The sequence below is a fragment of the Podarcis raffonei genome, chromosome 13 (genome assembly GCF_027172205.1).
Source record: "Podarcis raffonei isolate rPodRaf1 chromosome 13, rPodRaf1.pri, whole genome shotgun sequence".
Taxonomy (NCBI): domain Eukaryota; kingdom Metazoa; phylum Chordata; class Lepidosauria; order Squamata; family Lacertidae; genus Podarcis; species Podarcis raffonei.
Window position 1 is genome coordinate 1,083,548 of NC_070614.1, and position 15,078 is coordinate 1,098,625.

The 15,078-nt window shown below is 48.5% G+C and overlaps 2 protein-coding genes across 11 annotated transcripts in view; one reads left to right on the plus strand and one right to left on the minus strand.

Annotated features, from left to right (window-relative positions):
* Positions 1-6,810, minus strand: part of FOXN4 (forkhead box N4) — a 39,250-nt gene extending 32,440 nt beyond the window's left edge. For 2 of the 4 annotated variants that reach the window (XM_053363332.1, XM_053363329.1), the window contains exons 1-2: positions 6,274-6,810; positions 5,096-5,191 (exon numbers count right to left, since the gene is read on the minus strand). The gene's annotated coding sequence lies outside the window, so the exon portion shown is untranslated. The remainder of the gene's footprint in view (positions 1-5,095; positions 5,192-6,273) is intronic. The other 2 variants (XM_053363331.1, XM_053363327.1) reach the window with 1 other exon arrangement.
* Positions 1-15,078, plus strand: part of MYO1H (myosin IH) — a 72,720-nt gene that overhangs the window by 4,797 nt on the left and 52,845 nt on the right. The window contains exon 1 of one of the 7 annotated variants that reach the window (XM_053363305.1): positions 3,185-3,353. The exons of 3 other annotated variants lie outside the window; for them this stretch is intronic. In XM_053363305.1, the coding sequence (XP_053219280.1) occupies positions 3,342-3,353 (12 nt within the window). In that variant the 5' untranslated portion in view covers positions 3,185-3,341. Of the gene's footprint in view, positions 1-3,184; positions 3,354-6,941; positions 6,998-7,315; positions 7,407-9,563; positions 9,663-15,078 lie in introns of those variants that run through there. 3 more of the 7 variants (XM_053363304.1, XM_053363307.1, XM_053363301.1) reach the window with 3 other exon arrangements.

The following is a 15,078-nucleotide window of genomic DNA, read 5'->3' on the forward strand; positions in this document are numbered from 1 at the left end:
CGTAGTTAAAATTAAGATCCATAAAGTATTTCAGGACATGTTTCAAGCTTCCTCCAAATCCAAAGGCCCCCAGAGCTTCAATCTCCTCCTGACCCAAGTCCATATCCCAAAAGTCCATTAATCCCTGCGTAGAGGGATCTTTCCAACTTTCCTTCTCCAGTCCAAGCCGGGCTCCGATCCTCAAAATCTGACTTTTCCTAGATTCAATCATAAAAGGCCTCAGCTTATAGTCCTCAATTTGCTTCTGTAAGGCTGAAGATCCCGCTTGTATTACTTTAGATTCGACAACAACAGCTTTCTCCTTCTCCTCCACAATTTGTCCTGCCCAAGTAGATTCCTGTACCAAGTCCTGAATAATTTCTGTGTTGGTGTTCACTTTTTGTCTCAAATTAATCGCTATTTGTCCCAAATTGTCAATTTTAGTAGTCATATCATCCGTCTTCTTGTGAAGCTGTTCCAGCGAATAGCTTATCTTACATAATGCAGTCACTATGGCTTCTCCTGTCAACATTTTTAAATGGTCCAAGGTCAATCCCTGGTTCTCACAATTTATTATCTTGCAGCTGGAGATTCCCCAGTTACACTCCTGTAACAGTTTCAAAAGCTCCCTCTAGAGGGAAACAGTCTCCACTTGTATCAGGGGACTTCCGGGTTGGCGCCTCCGGCAATGGCGGAGCTCCTCCGATCGGGAGGAACTTGCTCCATGGAAAGCAGGGTCTGACCGCCACGGCGAAGGCGGAGACCCACTGAAATCACAGGCGGGAGAAGCTTGTGAACCTGGGATTCGGCTGGCACCTTTTGCGCCTCCCCTACTCGCGGGGAAACCCTGTTTTGGGGATCCGGAGCGATGTGGGGTGAGTGGCGCGGTGCTTCGAATTGACTGCTTCTTTCACGGAGTGAAGCCGCATTGCTGTTGCCGGAGAGCGCTGACTTTTTCCTGTGGACAATTGGATTTTAAACAACTACCCGTGAGTAGAACGGAAAATTGGATCTTTAAATATCTTAATTTGGCACCGAAACGGGAAGGTTTTAAACAGGAAGTCTGCCTTCCTCTTTTGTAAATAGACTGAAGCAAAAACGTTACAAGCTAAAGCCTCGGAAAGCCTTTGGCAAAGGATTAAATTTCCATCGGTTAAAATTAGCAAACCCCCCTTGGAAGCAGGAGAAGAGGGGGGAAATTTCGGACCTAGCGAGCCTGCAGGACAGAGTGAAAAATCAAATTACCACTGCTCTGAACCTGGAAACGGGCTGCCAGAAAGAGTGACGTTTTGGGAGAGTTCATTGACTGTGAACAGAACGTATTTGACAGCTAGCTAAATAAGAGAAATATACTGTTTCTATTGTCCTCTTCTGCGTTTAAAAAGGCGGAAAAGTAACTGAAAATTGAAACTATCTTTATTGCTTGAGTTGTGCTTGAACAGATGAAGAGAAGTAATAGAACCCCTCTATTCTGCCTTGGTCAGACCACACCTGGAATACTGTGTCCAATTCTGGGCATGGGCATAGCCAAGGAAGGGTAGGGGGGCAGCTGCCCCCCCTAAATCAATACAAATCTGAGGTTCTGCACCCCCCAAACAAAAGCCTGCCCCCCTAACAAAAATCTTGGCTATACCCATGATTCTAGGCACCACAATTTAAGAAAGATGTTGATAAACTGGAAGGTGTGCAGAGGATCAGTTGAAGTAGCTGCTGATGTTTATCCTAGAAAAGAGGAGACTGAGAAGAGATATGATAGCCATCTTCAGATATCTCAAGAGCTGTCACATGGAAGATGGAGCAAGCTTGTTTTCTCCTGCTCTGGAGGTTAGGACCTGAACCAATGGCTTCAAGTTACAAGAAAGGAGATTCAGACTAAACATCAGGAAGAACTTTCTGACAGTAAGAGCTGTTTGACAGTTTTCTGAATCAAAATTGGACTCCCTCTGTACTATTTACACCTGAAAATTTGTAGAGTCATAGAATTGTAGAATCATAGAAAATTTGTAGACTCATAGAGTTGGAAGGGATCCTGATTGGGATCTAGTCCAATCCCTGCAATGCAAGGAAGGAGAGTCTACAACCTCTTGAAGGAGACCATTCCACTCTTACCACAAGTAAGATCTTCCTGATGTTTAGCTGGAATCACGTTTCTTGCCATTTTAACAATAACAATAACAACAATTTATTTATATGTTGCCCCAGCCACTCTGGGCGCCTTCCAACAAAATAAAACATGAAACATCCATTGATCCCCATCCTGCCCTCTGGAGCAGGAAAAGACAAGCTTGCTCTATCTTCCATTTAACAGCTTTCAGGTATTACACCCATTTTAATTAAATTCCTAGGCAGATCAGATAATTTTACCGCTGTCCTTTTGTCAGGTGCTGTAAACAAATCACTACTAAAGTGGCAAAATTCAGGGCATCAGCAAGCATTACTAGGAACTGGAATATTAAATCTCTTTACCAAGCACGCTAGCAATGCAGCAATCCACTGAATGTGTGACAAAGCACATGCCTATCCTAGTCCTTTGCTGTGCTGATAGTTCCTCATAGTCTTCTACTGGTCTGTAAATTGCAAATTGCATTTGTAATTGCCTGTAACTTAGAGGCTGGTCTGTGTCCATGATAATACAAATTGGATTGGGCATCATCTGAGTTTAAGAGTGAAAAAAGATTTGCAGACATTCCTTTTGTAAATTCACTTCCCCAGGTGAGAAGCGGGAGTCAGAATTATCATGTCTTGTGAGTTATTGAGCACATTAAACATTAACTTCTTGGTCTTATTGTTAGCCCAGTTCTCTGCACTTTTAATTTTTAAGCACCGCCTGCCTTGGACCAAACTTGGCAAGAGATCCTGTGACTTTGCTCACCAGCTATGCATTATTCACCATGAAGGCTGTGGCTTAGTTGGGCTTCCTTGGCTTCTGAGCTCCAAAGAGCACACTGGCCTCCATTGGTTCCAGTGATTTGGGGTGGTGGGCGATGGGAGGGAGGGGGTGTCACGAGGGAAGAGTGACATTTTCAGCTCGATCCCTTTTGTGATCTCTGGCTTATTTCCATGCTCAGCCTGTAATGTACCTGTGGCTAATCAAAGATCAGCAGTGGCTGCAATACAATCGCTAGGAAGGTCCGGTTTCTCGCTCTTATCTGGAGAAGCAGCCAATACTCACCTCCCTGGGACTCGAAGGGCAAAGCCACCGACAAGCAGCATGAATTATTGAGCTTTCTCCACTGGGACGGAAGAGCCGCTTCTCATAACTCACGGCATCGTGTTGAGGCTACGCTGGATGGATCCTAAGCAACTCGCCAAGCGAGCTCTGAATGGCTTAGCTGGAACCATTGTTTGAAACGGCCTTCGGGATGGCTGCCCAGGTAATCTTAGCAATGGGGCGAGGTTGTCGTGGTGGAGAACTGTCCAGACCTAGGCTGGGCTTGCTTCGCTTCTCGGCAGCCGCGCAGCTCCATGGCTGCAGATGGAGTCTCCCGCTGCCTCGACTGTGGGTGCACTATGTGACCTTGGGCAGGCCACGCTCTCAGCGCTTCCTCTGCATTTGCTCCTGTTTACCTGAGACAGTTCTGGCACCCTGAAACCCCTGGTTTTGCCGCCTTCTTTTTCTTGTTGGCAGGAGCTGCTGGAGTTCATTTTCTAAGTGAGGGGGTGGATTGCATCTTGCCTGTGGTGCGCATGTGCCCAGATTCCAGCCCATGAACAATAAGGCACCAAGAGGTTGCCATATTCTATGTTGCAGCTATGGAGGCATCTTTTGAACAACTGAGAACAAAGTGCATTAGGAAAAGAGTATTTGCCTTCTGCTCTGCCTTTCACCCAGAGAGAAAGGCAGCCCTTGCCTTTTAAAGCAACAGACAACAGGCTATGGCAGAGTCAATAAGCAGATAGGATGTTGCCTCCATTAACGTCTCCTGCTGGCTGCAGGAAACAATATCTTGATATTATGGGTGTTACAGCTGGTGGGTTCTGTTTCCATCCGATAACTGCTGGAGGTGGGTGTGCACCTGTAAAAGGGAACTTAACAGCCAGCTATCTCACAGAGTTGATGGAGAAAGGGCATCATCCATAAGGTTCCAGCATCCACCCCAAGTGTTGTGATGTGCTACTGGCATTCAAGCAACCAAGTCCAAGAAAGCCAGGGATCACAGCTCTGAAACTCTTCCATCCCAGTTCGGCCTCCACTTCCTGTTTTCTCCCTGGAGTGTAGGGTTGCCTTTCCTGGTCTGTCTCCAGGTTGCCTGGCCCCCTTCAGGTGGCAGGTGGAGGAGAGAACGCCTTTAGTGATCATGGTAAAAATGATTAAGAGCACTGTGCATGCAGCTTGCAAGCTTCAGCCCAGCAACTGCAAATTACAGTACAGACACTCTGAAGGAATTTGCTGTCCTCTGCTCCCCTCTCCCAATTACTTTCCATCTCTGGGGCCTGCCCCTGTGATGTCACCAGGGGGGTTGGCCCTGGGTCTCAAGTCTGGGCCCTGAAAACTCAAAGTCTGGGATGGTCCTGACCTGCAACCTGGGTAGAATTTTAGCTCCGCGGAATTTGAGTTCCATGGGGCAGAAACCTAGAATCTCATTCCTTGTGTAGCACCATATTCTCTGGTGGCATTATAAGACTACAGTACAAGCAACAGCAACACATTTGTATGGAGCTGGTCCAGCCTGCTGCAGGATCCCCAGCTGGGCAGGTCAACTCTCAGCACCTGCCACTCTGGAACAGCTGCAGACACCCCAGCACCCCTAGGGCCCACCTTCTCCCTGGGCCACAAACTGGCAGCTGGCCATTTTAATTCATCACAGTATCCCAGACATAGCATGGCTCTGGAGCATTGTGGGAAATGAAAGTGGACGTGTCGGGGGGGGGCACCAGAACCAGGAAGGAGGCCCACCAGAGGATTCCCTTCAAACCAGCTTTGCAACCAGGGAGTGGAACCTTGCCATTCCTGACAAGGAGCTCCTGGCTTTGCCTTTCAACTTATTTGGGAGAAGTTTCTTCTTTTGAAGTCAAATGTGACTGTATTGGATTTTCTTGGCAACTGGCCATTTGCATGTTTGTTTCATTTCATAGCACTTTGGTCACTGCTCCCAACAGGCTCAACAACACTCACCTCTCGCACCAGGTCCTGGGTGCCTCTCAAGATCAGACCCAGGGGCGGACTTCTGGGGAGGAACCATGGCAGGCTAGATATCGGCTGCTGGTACTCCTGCCAACAGACATAATTATGCAGTGACGAGAGATAATCAAGATATAAATCCAGATTGCCAAATTCCCTTTTGAAATAAGGAAGGACAGCAGTAGAGCCTCGCATGCTCAGAAGAAAACATTCATCATGTTGGGGGAATGTCTGTCTTCAGGGGTGGAGAGTGAGGAAAAGCCCTTGGCCAACACACTTCCTAGTAAAGGGACCCCTGACCATTAGGTCCAGTCGTGGCCGACTCTGGGGTTGCGGCTTCAGGTCTGCAAACTTCCTTCTTTTAACAGCCAGGTGTTCTAGGGCAGAGTCATTTAGTGCATCCAGAAATGTGACCTTTGTCATGAGAGAGACTTGGAGTGTGGCCTTTGTGGCCAGGAGACCTGGCTTTGGCCAGAACTAGCTTCTGACCAGAGCTCTAGTTACTGGGGTGAAGAGCACAGAACTAAAGGAGGCCATGCTTGGGACCCCTTTAATATGGCCAAATTACCTAGGCCGCACTCCAACGAATGCTTACCTGGGGGTAAGTCCCATTGTGCTCAGGACTGCATTGTTAAAGTTCCATTATATTTAAATTTCCCAACCCACTGTGAGGTGTGGGTGCCCACCCCAGCCCGCTTATTAAAACCCCACCACTCCCAAAGCTCATTCTCCTTCCTGCTTCTCCACAGCCAAACAGGGCTTATAATAATCATGACAGGGAAGATGCGGCAGTAAATCTAACTAGGGTTGGGTCATTTGTTTGCTTCCAGCCAGATCGTTATAAAAATCTCATTTCCTAATGCAGTCAGCCATGAAGTGGCAGCGGCGGTGGACAGAACCTGTTCGTTCACTTATTTATTACACGAGGCATCGCTGTTGTGGTTGCTTGTCTGGTAAAAGCAATTTTTGCATTAAGTGGTTCTCTAGAGCCTTTTACACCATAACAACATTATTGAAAGGCGGGGGGGGGGGGGGGAGAGAGAAAGTAAGAAAGTAAAAGTCCTGCGCAGGGATATCATTCATTCAAATAAAGTAGACCTGCTCATTCCCCTTTAACATTATACACTAGGAGGTTTGCTTGGCACAGAGTTAAGTGACAGATAAAGTTTCACCTGTTTAATTGCTGCCTAGCTGGCTGCTGTAAAAAGCACAGGCTCAGTCAAATACAGGAGGGGGGAGGAGGGACCACCCAACTGGTGATGCTTCTGTGATTTCACAGGACACCCGCAAACTGTTTTCTTGTCTTTAACAAGTCAGAGCCCCTGAATCTGAGGTCTATGTTCTCTCATCCACCAACTGTAAAGCAGTTCAGAGTGTGATTCGGTGCTTGTCTACTCAGAAGGAAGCCCCGTTTCTAATGGAAGTTGCAACCCAAGCGATTACGAAATGGAATGACAATTCTTCCTCATGCCATTAAGCCCCGTTGGTTCATTGTGCTCCACGGGGTGTCCTTAGCTGCAGGGCCCCGTCTCCTAAACACAAGAGGGCCCAGCCGCCCCTGCCCCAGCACCCTTTGGGACCGAGGCCATTGGCACGCCACCCATTTCAAGCGCCAGGCAGGCCTTCCTCCAAAGGTTTCTGGGAGCTGTAGTTTGCGGAGGGTGCTGAGAGTTGTGAGGAGAGCTTCCCTCTTCCCTTCCCAGAGCTGCAGGTCGCCGTCTCCTCCTCTCAGCACCCCCGCAAACTACAACTCCCAGAGCCCTTTGGGGGAAGCTGTGCCTTTAAAGGGATGGCGTGGCGGGGGCCCAAGAACAGCCCTGCCAAGGAGCCCCGGGCAAAATGGCTCTGCCGGTGGCTGCTCCTTGGAGGAGAGGCAGCATGCCGGAGGCGGAGGAGGTAAGCGGAGCTCCGGGAGAAAAGGATGGGCAGGAAAGGGAAGATTACTTTCTCATCCCCTTCAGTACAAGAAAGAGGCCCGTCTGAGAGGCGGTTAAAATGAAATGGGGGGAGGCAGCAGGGAGACCCCACGCTTGGGGTTTATTGCCAGGGAACTTGGGAGCGCTGTTTGAAAGAAACCAAGGGCTACTTATTGATTTGCTTTATCGTCCGCCCAGGAGCTGAAGGGGCCACGCAAGGCTTTCCTGGTCCCCTCCGTCCCTCCCAGGGAGCTTTGCCGGCTGCCTCAGGGGAGAGGCGCTGGGGGGCTCCCGAGCTGCCGCGCCCCCATAAGCTCCCCACTGCCGGGAAGGAGGATTCGGACGCCCAGGGACTGGACAGAGCGGGAGCCACCTTAGCCATCGCTTCGGCCAATAAAACGGGGCAACAAAGGAAACACTTCTCTCCAGCCAAGTTCTTCTGCATTTCTTGTGATGTTGAAGTAATAGAACTCTTTCCCTCCCCGCCCCATGAAAGAGTCCCGTTATGCAAACTACTTAATTTTAGCTAATCAAACAAAGTGAGGCCTACAAAATGGTCGCATTGCATAGAAGGCAGCTCCCTAGTCAGGCATTTGCTCCCATTGGGACAGGCTGTGGTAGCACTTAGACACCCGATGGCCTTGCTCCTGCCTTGAACGGGGTGCCGGGCGTGGCCCCCTGGTTAACCTTCCTGCTGGAGGGTGTTGATTCACTGCCCCCAATGCACCTAGGCTTGAAGTTGGGCAGCTGAGAAAATGAGGGGCCGGGTGTAGCTAGGGCATTTGTCAGTGCTGCTGAATGCCCCTTATACAGTGGTACCTCTGGTTACGAACGCTTCAGGTTACGAGCTCCACTAACCCGGAAGTAGCTGCTCCTGGTTGCAAACTTTGCCCCTGGATGTGAATGGAATTCATACGCCGGAGGCCCCATTAGCAAAAGCATGCCTCAGGATAAGAACGGTTTCAGCTTAAGAACGGACCTCCAGAACAAATTAAGTTCGTAACTATAGGTACCACTGTATTAGGCTTATATTTGGGGCTTTTTTCAGATGGAACTCAGGTCTGGCACCTCTCAGGTGGGTGCCATTGCGCCTATATTTTGCCTTTTGGCTACAAGAGCCCACACAATAGCTTATCATGCAAGAAAATACAGAACTGAGGGGTTACAAGAACTGGGGCAACAGGAAACCTACCGGTATTTGTAGCAGCGGGGTTCAAAAAGTAAAGCACTAAATAGCCCTCTTCATGGTTTGCTTGAGGGCTAGAAGAGAGGGAGCCCACTGGGGCTGTCCCTAAGAAGGCCTTGTCCCGTCACACGTCAACTAACTTCATTCTCCTGCTATGAGGTGCACTTTAGTTGGTTGGTCTTCCTGGGAAAGGCGCAGTGTCTGGCCAGCAGCTCACAGGGGCAGAAGGGCAAAACGAGGAGGGCAGGGGAAGGTGGCCCAAGCTCTGCACTGGAATGAAGTGCAGCTATGGAAGATGGGGGAGCATCCAGAGTGTGTCTACCCAACAAACTCATAGGGAAGCCTATTTGACTGCCCACCAAGAATCTTGGGCACTGTTTGGTTGAGGGGCTGAGAACGCTGTATGGATTTGTTTATTTATTAACCTGATCTTCCTCCCAAAGGAGCCCAGGGCAGCAAATCACAAGTGATGAAACAGAACTCTATTTCTCAGAGTTTGCTAGGAGGGGAGGGTGCCCACTAACTTCTCGCTCCAAGATGTGTGTGTCTGTGTCTCCTGTGACCTCCCAGGAGTTGGATTCCAAGTCCCTCCATTCCCAACTTCTTGCCAGGTCTGATGAGACCTGAAGCCCAACAGCACCTGGGCGGCTGCAGGTTCTCAGACCCAGATTTAATCCAAGCTGAACACACCATGCATTTAAAGCACATATTCCCCCTCCCAAGAATCTTGGGAACTGTAGTTTATCCTTCACAGTGCTAAAATTCCCAGTGCCCTTAACAAGGCACACCTCTCGGGATTATTTGGCAAGTGTCGTGGGCTTTGAAAGTATGCTGTGTGTGGAACCAGAGTGTCCAGGCTGCATTTGGTGCCTTGGTGTCTTTGCTTTCCTATGTCCTAAGTCCTTCCTTTGGGTTTGTTTCCCTGGTTCGACTTTGCAACTGCTCAGCTCACAATTGACTCCAGGGAAGTTGCTGTTATGCTGAGGGTCACTGTATTGCTCTGTGATACTGGATTCGAGAGCGAGGCTTGGGCAGGTCAAAAAGGCTGATGTCACGATTGATTGGGAATGTGCAGAGTGATACTCTGTAAAATTTCTGCTGAGATGCATTTCCTCCTCTAAGGTACAGGCTTCTCAGCCCTTCAGATGCACCGTTGTCTTTTTGACAGGTAGTCTCTTGACAACATTGTCCTGGGGTTAAAATGAGTGCAGCACTTTTGGAACCAGGAGAGCATGCAAAGTACGGCAAGTCCCGTCCCTTGCCCCCCCCCCCAACTATCTGTTAGGTTGAGAATCAGCAATGGGCTGCCAACTCAGCACACATTTAACCCACAAGGTAATGCTGGAATCCGGCAGTTCAGTATCCTACCGTCCTGGTGCTGGAACTAGAATCTAGGTCCTAGATGAACTTTGGTCTTGGCTGCAAACACGACCCCACAAGCATTTGGACTGATGCAGGGGTAAGTTAAAGTTGCAGATGTTCTGTGCAATTGCTCTGGGGACAGTGTAGATTTTGGCTAAGTTTGAATTGAGCTTGAATTGAGTTGCAGCTGAGAAAGGTTTAATGGGATGATTTAGTCACGAAATGCAAAAGTGGATCTGTTTTGTTGCCCTGCTATTTCTCTAAGATGTAGGATAAATAAATAGACAAATGTCAGCTTTCTCAACTTGCCTCGATGCCTGGGCTGGGATTTATGATGGTTTCCCCTACCTGCAATTAGACTAGGATGCATGTGCTTGTTTTCTGCCAGGACTCGGGGACATCTGTTCTCTTCTACTTGATGGGAGATGTTAAGCCCCTGCTCGGCTCCACGTCAGTAAACTTCCATTGCAGGGCCTGGGACCTCTTGGTGATGGAGGGTCTCTTGGGGGGGGGCGCTTCTCTTCATGAACAGACCTTTGATACAGGGTTGGCATGTGATGGTTGGTCCAGTATTGTCCAGTAATAAAAGTAATTGCAGCATCAGTTTCTTAGACCTGTGTAGTGTGCTGATTACAAAGAGCATCTTGCACAATCCCCAGAGTGCAGCACCTCCAAAAGCTTTGTTGATAAATGTGTATTTATGAGCAAGACTTGAGGGTTAATTCTGAATCAGTTAAGCCAAGCAAAATTTCCAGTTGTAGGGCAGGGAAAGGGGGCATCACTCTCCTGCCTTTTATTCACCAGTAGTTTTGATTTAATTCTTTATAAGAGGGATGGGAACCCCCTTTTTCTGTTGAGGGCCACGTTCCCAAAGGTGCAATCTGCCAGAGGCCTCGTGCCAACTGGGTGCACAGCTGAAGCCCATGGTAGGTGGGGCTGGACACAAAGTGGGGAGCGCAACCTCCTCTCTCTCTCCGGCTTCCTCTCTGCCCAGCCATATGCAGCAGATCACAGGTCACTCTTGACAGAGGAGGCACTTATTAGTTTGGGGGTCACACGTGGCCTCAAGGCCAACCTTTCTAATTTTAATCTGCTGTTTTACTTTGTTATGTTCCACTGCTGAATTAGCTGTTGAATTATAACAAAAAGCAGCTGTTCTTATTTTATTTTTTTAGTCCAGCTGTTTTTATTATTGTACACTGATTTATGCTTTAAACAAAATATTGATTTGATTCTTATTTACTGTGTGTTTGCTATTTTTTAACGGTGTCGTCTGCCATTTTGGAAAGTGGTGGTACAGAAATGGAAGGTACAAATTTTGGAAATAAATTTTGCTTCCTCTCCTCCTCAAATCTGGTTTGCAGAACCAGATTAAATTATGCATAAGCAGCAGCTGCATACAGATATACGGTACATTATAGATACAGATTGCAGAAATAGTGTGGGGTTTGGTTTTTTTTAAGTGTGTACAAAGTCCTGGTTATAACTCCAGTGATGTATACTATTATACCATTTGCGCACGCAGGTGATGTCCTATGCGCTGTAACCTCAGAATTTAGAAATAGCCAGCCTGTGCAATCCAGGCTAATTTTTGCAACAAGTAAAGAGCAGGGATGCTACTCTGTTTCTCCAAACCTGACCTGATACCGCTCTTGCACTTTATGCCAAGACAACCTCGCTGCAGAACTTGGGAACATCCTGCAGAGGTGATGCCAAGCCCCTCCCCTCCCCAATGAGCATGTGGCCGCTACACGAGCTTCAGTTTAGTCTCTTGGCTGTTACGCGAGCTCAAAGCCTGTTGCTGCTGCTCCTGACCCTTAGCAGGTGAATCTCCAGTTTGTAGCTACTGTGCCATTGGAAGCTGCTTTTTCTCAAAGTCAGGGCCTTGATCCGCTTGGCTCAGCATTGCCTACGTGGACTGGCAACACCTCTTTCAGAAGGGGAATATTCCCAGCCCTGCTTCAGATGTTGGGGGGTCAAACCTGGGACCTTCTGCAAGTAAAGCAGGGGCTGTGGCTCTGAGCCACGACCCTCCTTGTACCTGCGGCCTCTTTTGACCCCCAAAAGATTCTCTGTCTGCTGCTGACCAATCCACAGATAGGGAATTGCATGCCCCCTTAACTTTCTGAAGCCCAAGAGACCCACTTTTTTTGTTGGTTTCCCTGCTTGAAATTTGAATGGCCCCTGGCTTGGCCTATTGTTTCTGCACCCCAAATGAGCAGGAGTTGCACCGTCTCCCTGAGATGACAGCGACTGGAGGGTTCTGGGGGAGGTGGGCAGGGGAGACCGAAAGAAATATGCCTTGATTCCCTCCCACCCATCACAAAGCCCACACTGTTTCAAAGCATCAGGATTCCTGTCCCAAAGAAGGTTCTCTTGACCTGGCCCACCTTGCCATAGCATCCACAGAGCGGACGTGTTCTGCCTGGGGCTCCCCTTCTCTCTCTCTCTTAACCTGTTCATTCTTCACCTGTCGCCTTGGGTGGGTGGGGGAGGCCCCAGAGGAAGAGGCCTGACATGGCAGGTCTAACGGAACCCCGCCCCCCGGCCCTGAGCTAGAGGACGGCCGAGCTGGTCGGTCCTCGGCTTAGTCGCTGTAGACCTGCCTGAGCCTGACAAGAAAGAGTTGCCAGGAACAAATCTCTATTGTTCGCTGTCATCTTTAAATGAGTGTCAAAGTAGGCAGGGGGGCTTTGACCGTTAACTGCACAATTTGGCGGGGGCCCTTGTGTCCAGCCTGGCCAGCCCAGGCGCCCCCCTCCCGTTTCTCAGATTAGCAGAGGCGGCCTCCAGCCTCTCTCCTAAATGGGCCATCGTTGGCCCTTTGTCCACAGACTGCCCGGTGTGAAATTTGCAGCGACGTTAAATGTTTTCTAATGAATAATTATTGAAAGGAAATGGTGGGATGTGTGTGTAATGGATTGTAGCACATTAAAACGTTTTATTCGGGGGACACAAAAATGTTGTCCTTCATAAGCGCTTTCGGAGAAGGGCTTTCTTCCCCCTCCCCACCCCTGGGAGAGAGGTTTTTAAAAAAATTCTCAGAGGATTACCATCAAACTCTTATAACAGGGTGTCTCTTTCTCTCTCTCTCCCCTCCACCCTGATAGAAATGGAAAGAGGCCCCCTGACCATCAAATCTTTTTCAAGATGGCAGCCGTGAAGCCTGCGGAACTGTTGGAAGCTTTGGGGTTTTAAAGGAATGTTTTTGAACTGTCTTTTGCTTTGGGAGAATAGGTTGGGTTCCCCTCTCAACCTCTGTGCTTTTCACGGAGAAAGACGATCTAAGGCTGCTGTGCCAAAGTTACAGGCAAGGATTTGTCTATTGACAAGGAACCGTGGAATAATCCTGTCCCCCTCATGCCGATGACGATTAACCTTAAAAGCTTGCATTTTCTGTTCTCTGGAAGATATTGCCATGTAAATGTTTTGCTGTGGGTATAATCAAGTTTAGAACATTATTATATCATCTTTAAAAAACTGGACAGGGGTGTCTGCCAAGTTTTGTCTTTTTCCCAAGCAGACAGCTGGTCACCACATTTATATTTAATGCTGGCTTTTCAGTGAGATTAGTAAGCTTACAGATGTGGTAGATTTTCTTAAAAAGAACCTGGAATGGTTTCCCTTTATAAATGATATTCTGTGCATGCACCACAAGAGTGACCATCCCCACTTCCTGTGGCGTTCTGGGGGTGTTTTGCTGGTTGCTAAGGGGCAACTGAGTTCAAAAGCATGTCATAGTGCAAGTAGATAAATAGGTACTGCTCCGGCGGGAAGGTAAACAGCATTTCCGTGTGTTGCTCTGGTTCGCCAGAAGCGGCTTAGTCATGCTGGCCACATGACCCAGAAGCTGTACACCGGCTCCCTTGGCCAATAAAGCAAGATGAGCGCCGCCACCCCAGAGTTGGTCATGACTGGAGCTAATGGTCAGGGGTCCCTTTACCTTTAAGGAGCAGCTGGTTCCAGGGCAGCAGGTGTCCCTCTGCCCTTTATATTTTGACCTAGTGGAAATAATTTGATTATATAATTCAGTCCCACAAGATGTGGCAAAGGCTTTATGTGGCTTTTGAAAAAAGTTAAGTTCATGGAGAAGGAGAAGCCTGTGAACTGCTCTAAACCTAAAGGAAATCTCCATCTTCAGAAGCAGTTTACCTTTTGTGCCCTACAGGCTGGGGACAGGTGGGATGGAGGTTGCCGCCTTGCCCTGCCCTGCCTCTGAGCTTTCCAGAGGTGTCTGAATGGCCACTGCATGGGACTGGTGCAATCTATTTTGCCACTTGAGGCAAAGGACAAGATGGCAACCCCACTCCACATTCAGCAAACCATCCAGGCTGGAAGTTGATGCATATTTCCATGCTCCTCCCCTGTGGCCAATGACAGCAGGCTAGCTCATGAGATGCCAGCTGGCCCCTTGCTCTGCCCCACATCCTTCGGCAGCTGTCTCCTGAGATCGGCACTGCCACTCTCTGCCCAATGAGAGGGACGGCTCTGCAGGAAATGGGATCCTGGGCAAGGCAAGGCAGGGCTCCTTGGGGAATTCAGCAATACCAGATCTACATGTCAACAACTGCCAATTGACTGGTTGGTTTTCAAGGAGGGATAGACAGTTTCACAGAGGAGAAGTGTGCCAGAAGCTGCTTTATGCCAGGTCAGACTCTTAATTGTTCACCAGTATGTATTTTATTTTATGTTAGAATATTTGATTTAATGTTTGTGATTGTAATGCAGAAAAGATCCCTGCATTGCAGGGGGTTGGACTAGATGACCCTTGGGGGTCCCTTCCAACTTTACAATTCTATGATTCTAAGTACCACTTCTACTTTGTTCTGTATTTACCCCTCTCTCCAAGCAGGGAGAGACTCTGGGGGCCCTGCGCTTTGCCAGGTTCGGTTTCCTTGGAATGAGGGTCAGCCGAGGCCTTCAGGGTGTACTGTTTTATTTACACCTATATAGAGCCTGGGCATAAGATGGAGGGGCTCACAACATTCATCAGTATTTCAATGCAAACTTTAAATTTGCAGTTTAGCCCAGCACACGTTTGAACAAAGCAATCTTCCCTAAGACATTTGTGTATGTTGCCTTCACTAATAGATGCATTATAATGCACATTTTACCCCAATGCCTGCATTTTTGTACACTTTATGTGGCCAGAGAACTGCACTGCAGAATTTGTAGAAGTGCAAGTAGTGAAGGATGGCTGTGTTTCAGTTTTCATATTTCAGAGGCAGGGTAGCCTTTAAATGTGAAAGGAAGTGAATTTCTCCCCATCCCTATGCTTGATCAATGTTGTCACCATTTCCGTAATCCTAAGTGCTTCGCTGCCCTTCCTTGGTGGCGAGAGAGTGGCACTCTGCACATGCTTGGTCAGAGTCAGAAGTGCTTCTGAATATGAGCTGCTGGAAACCACAGAAGGGGAGAGTTGCTCTTGTGCTCAGCTTGCAGGTTTCCCATGGGGGCATCTGGTTGGCCACTGTGAGAAAAGGAGGCTGGACTAGATGGGCCTGACTCAGCAG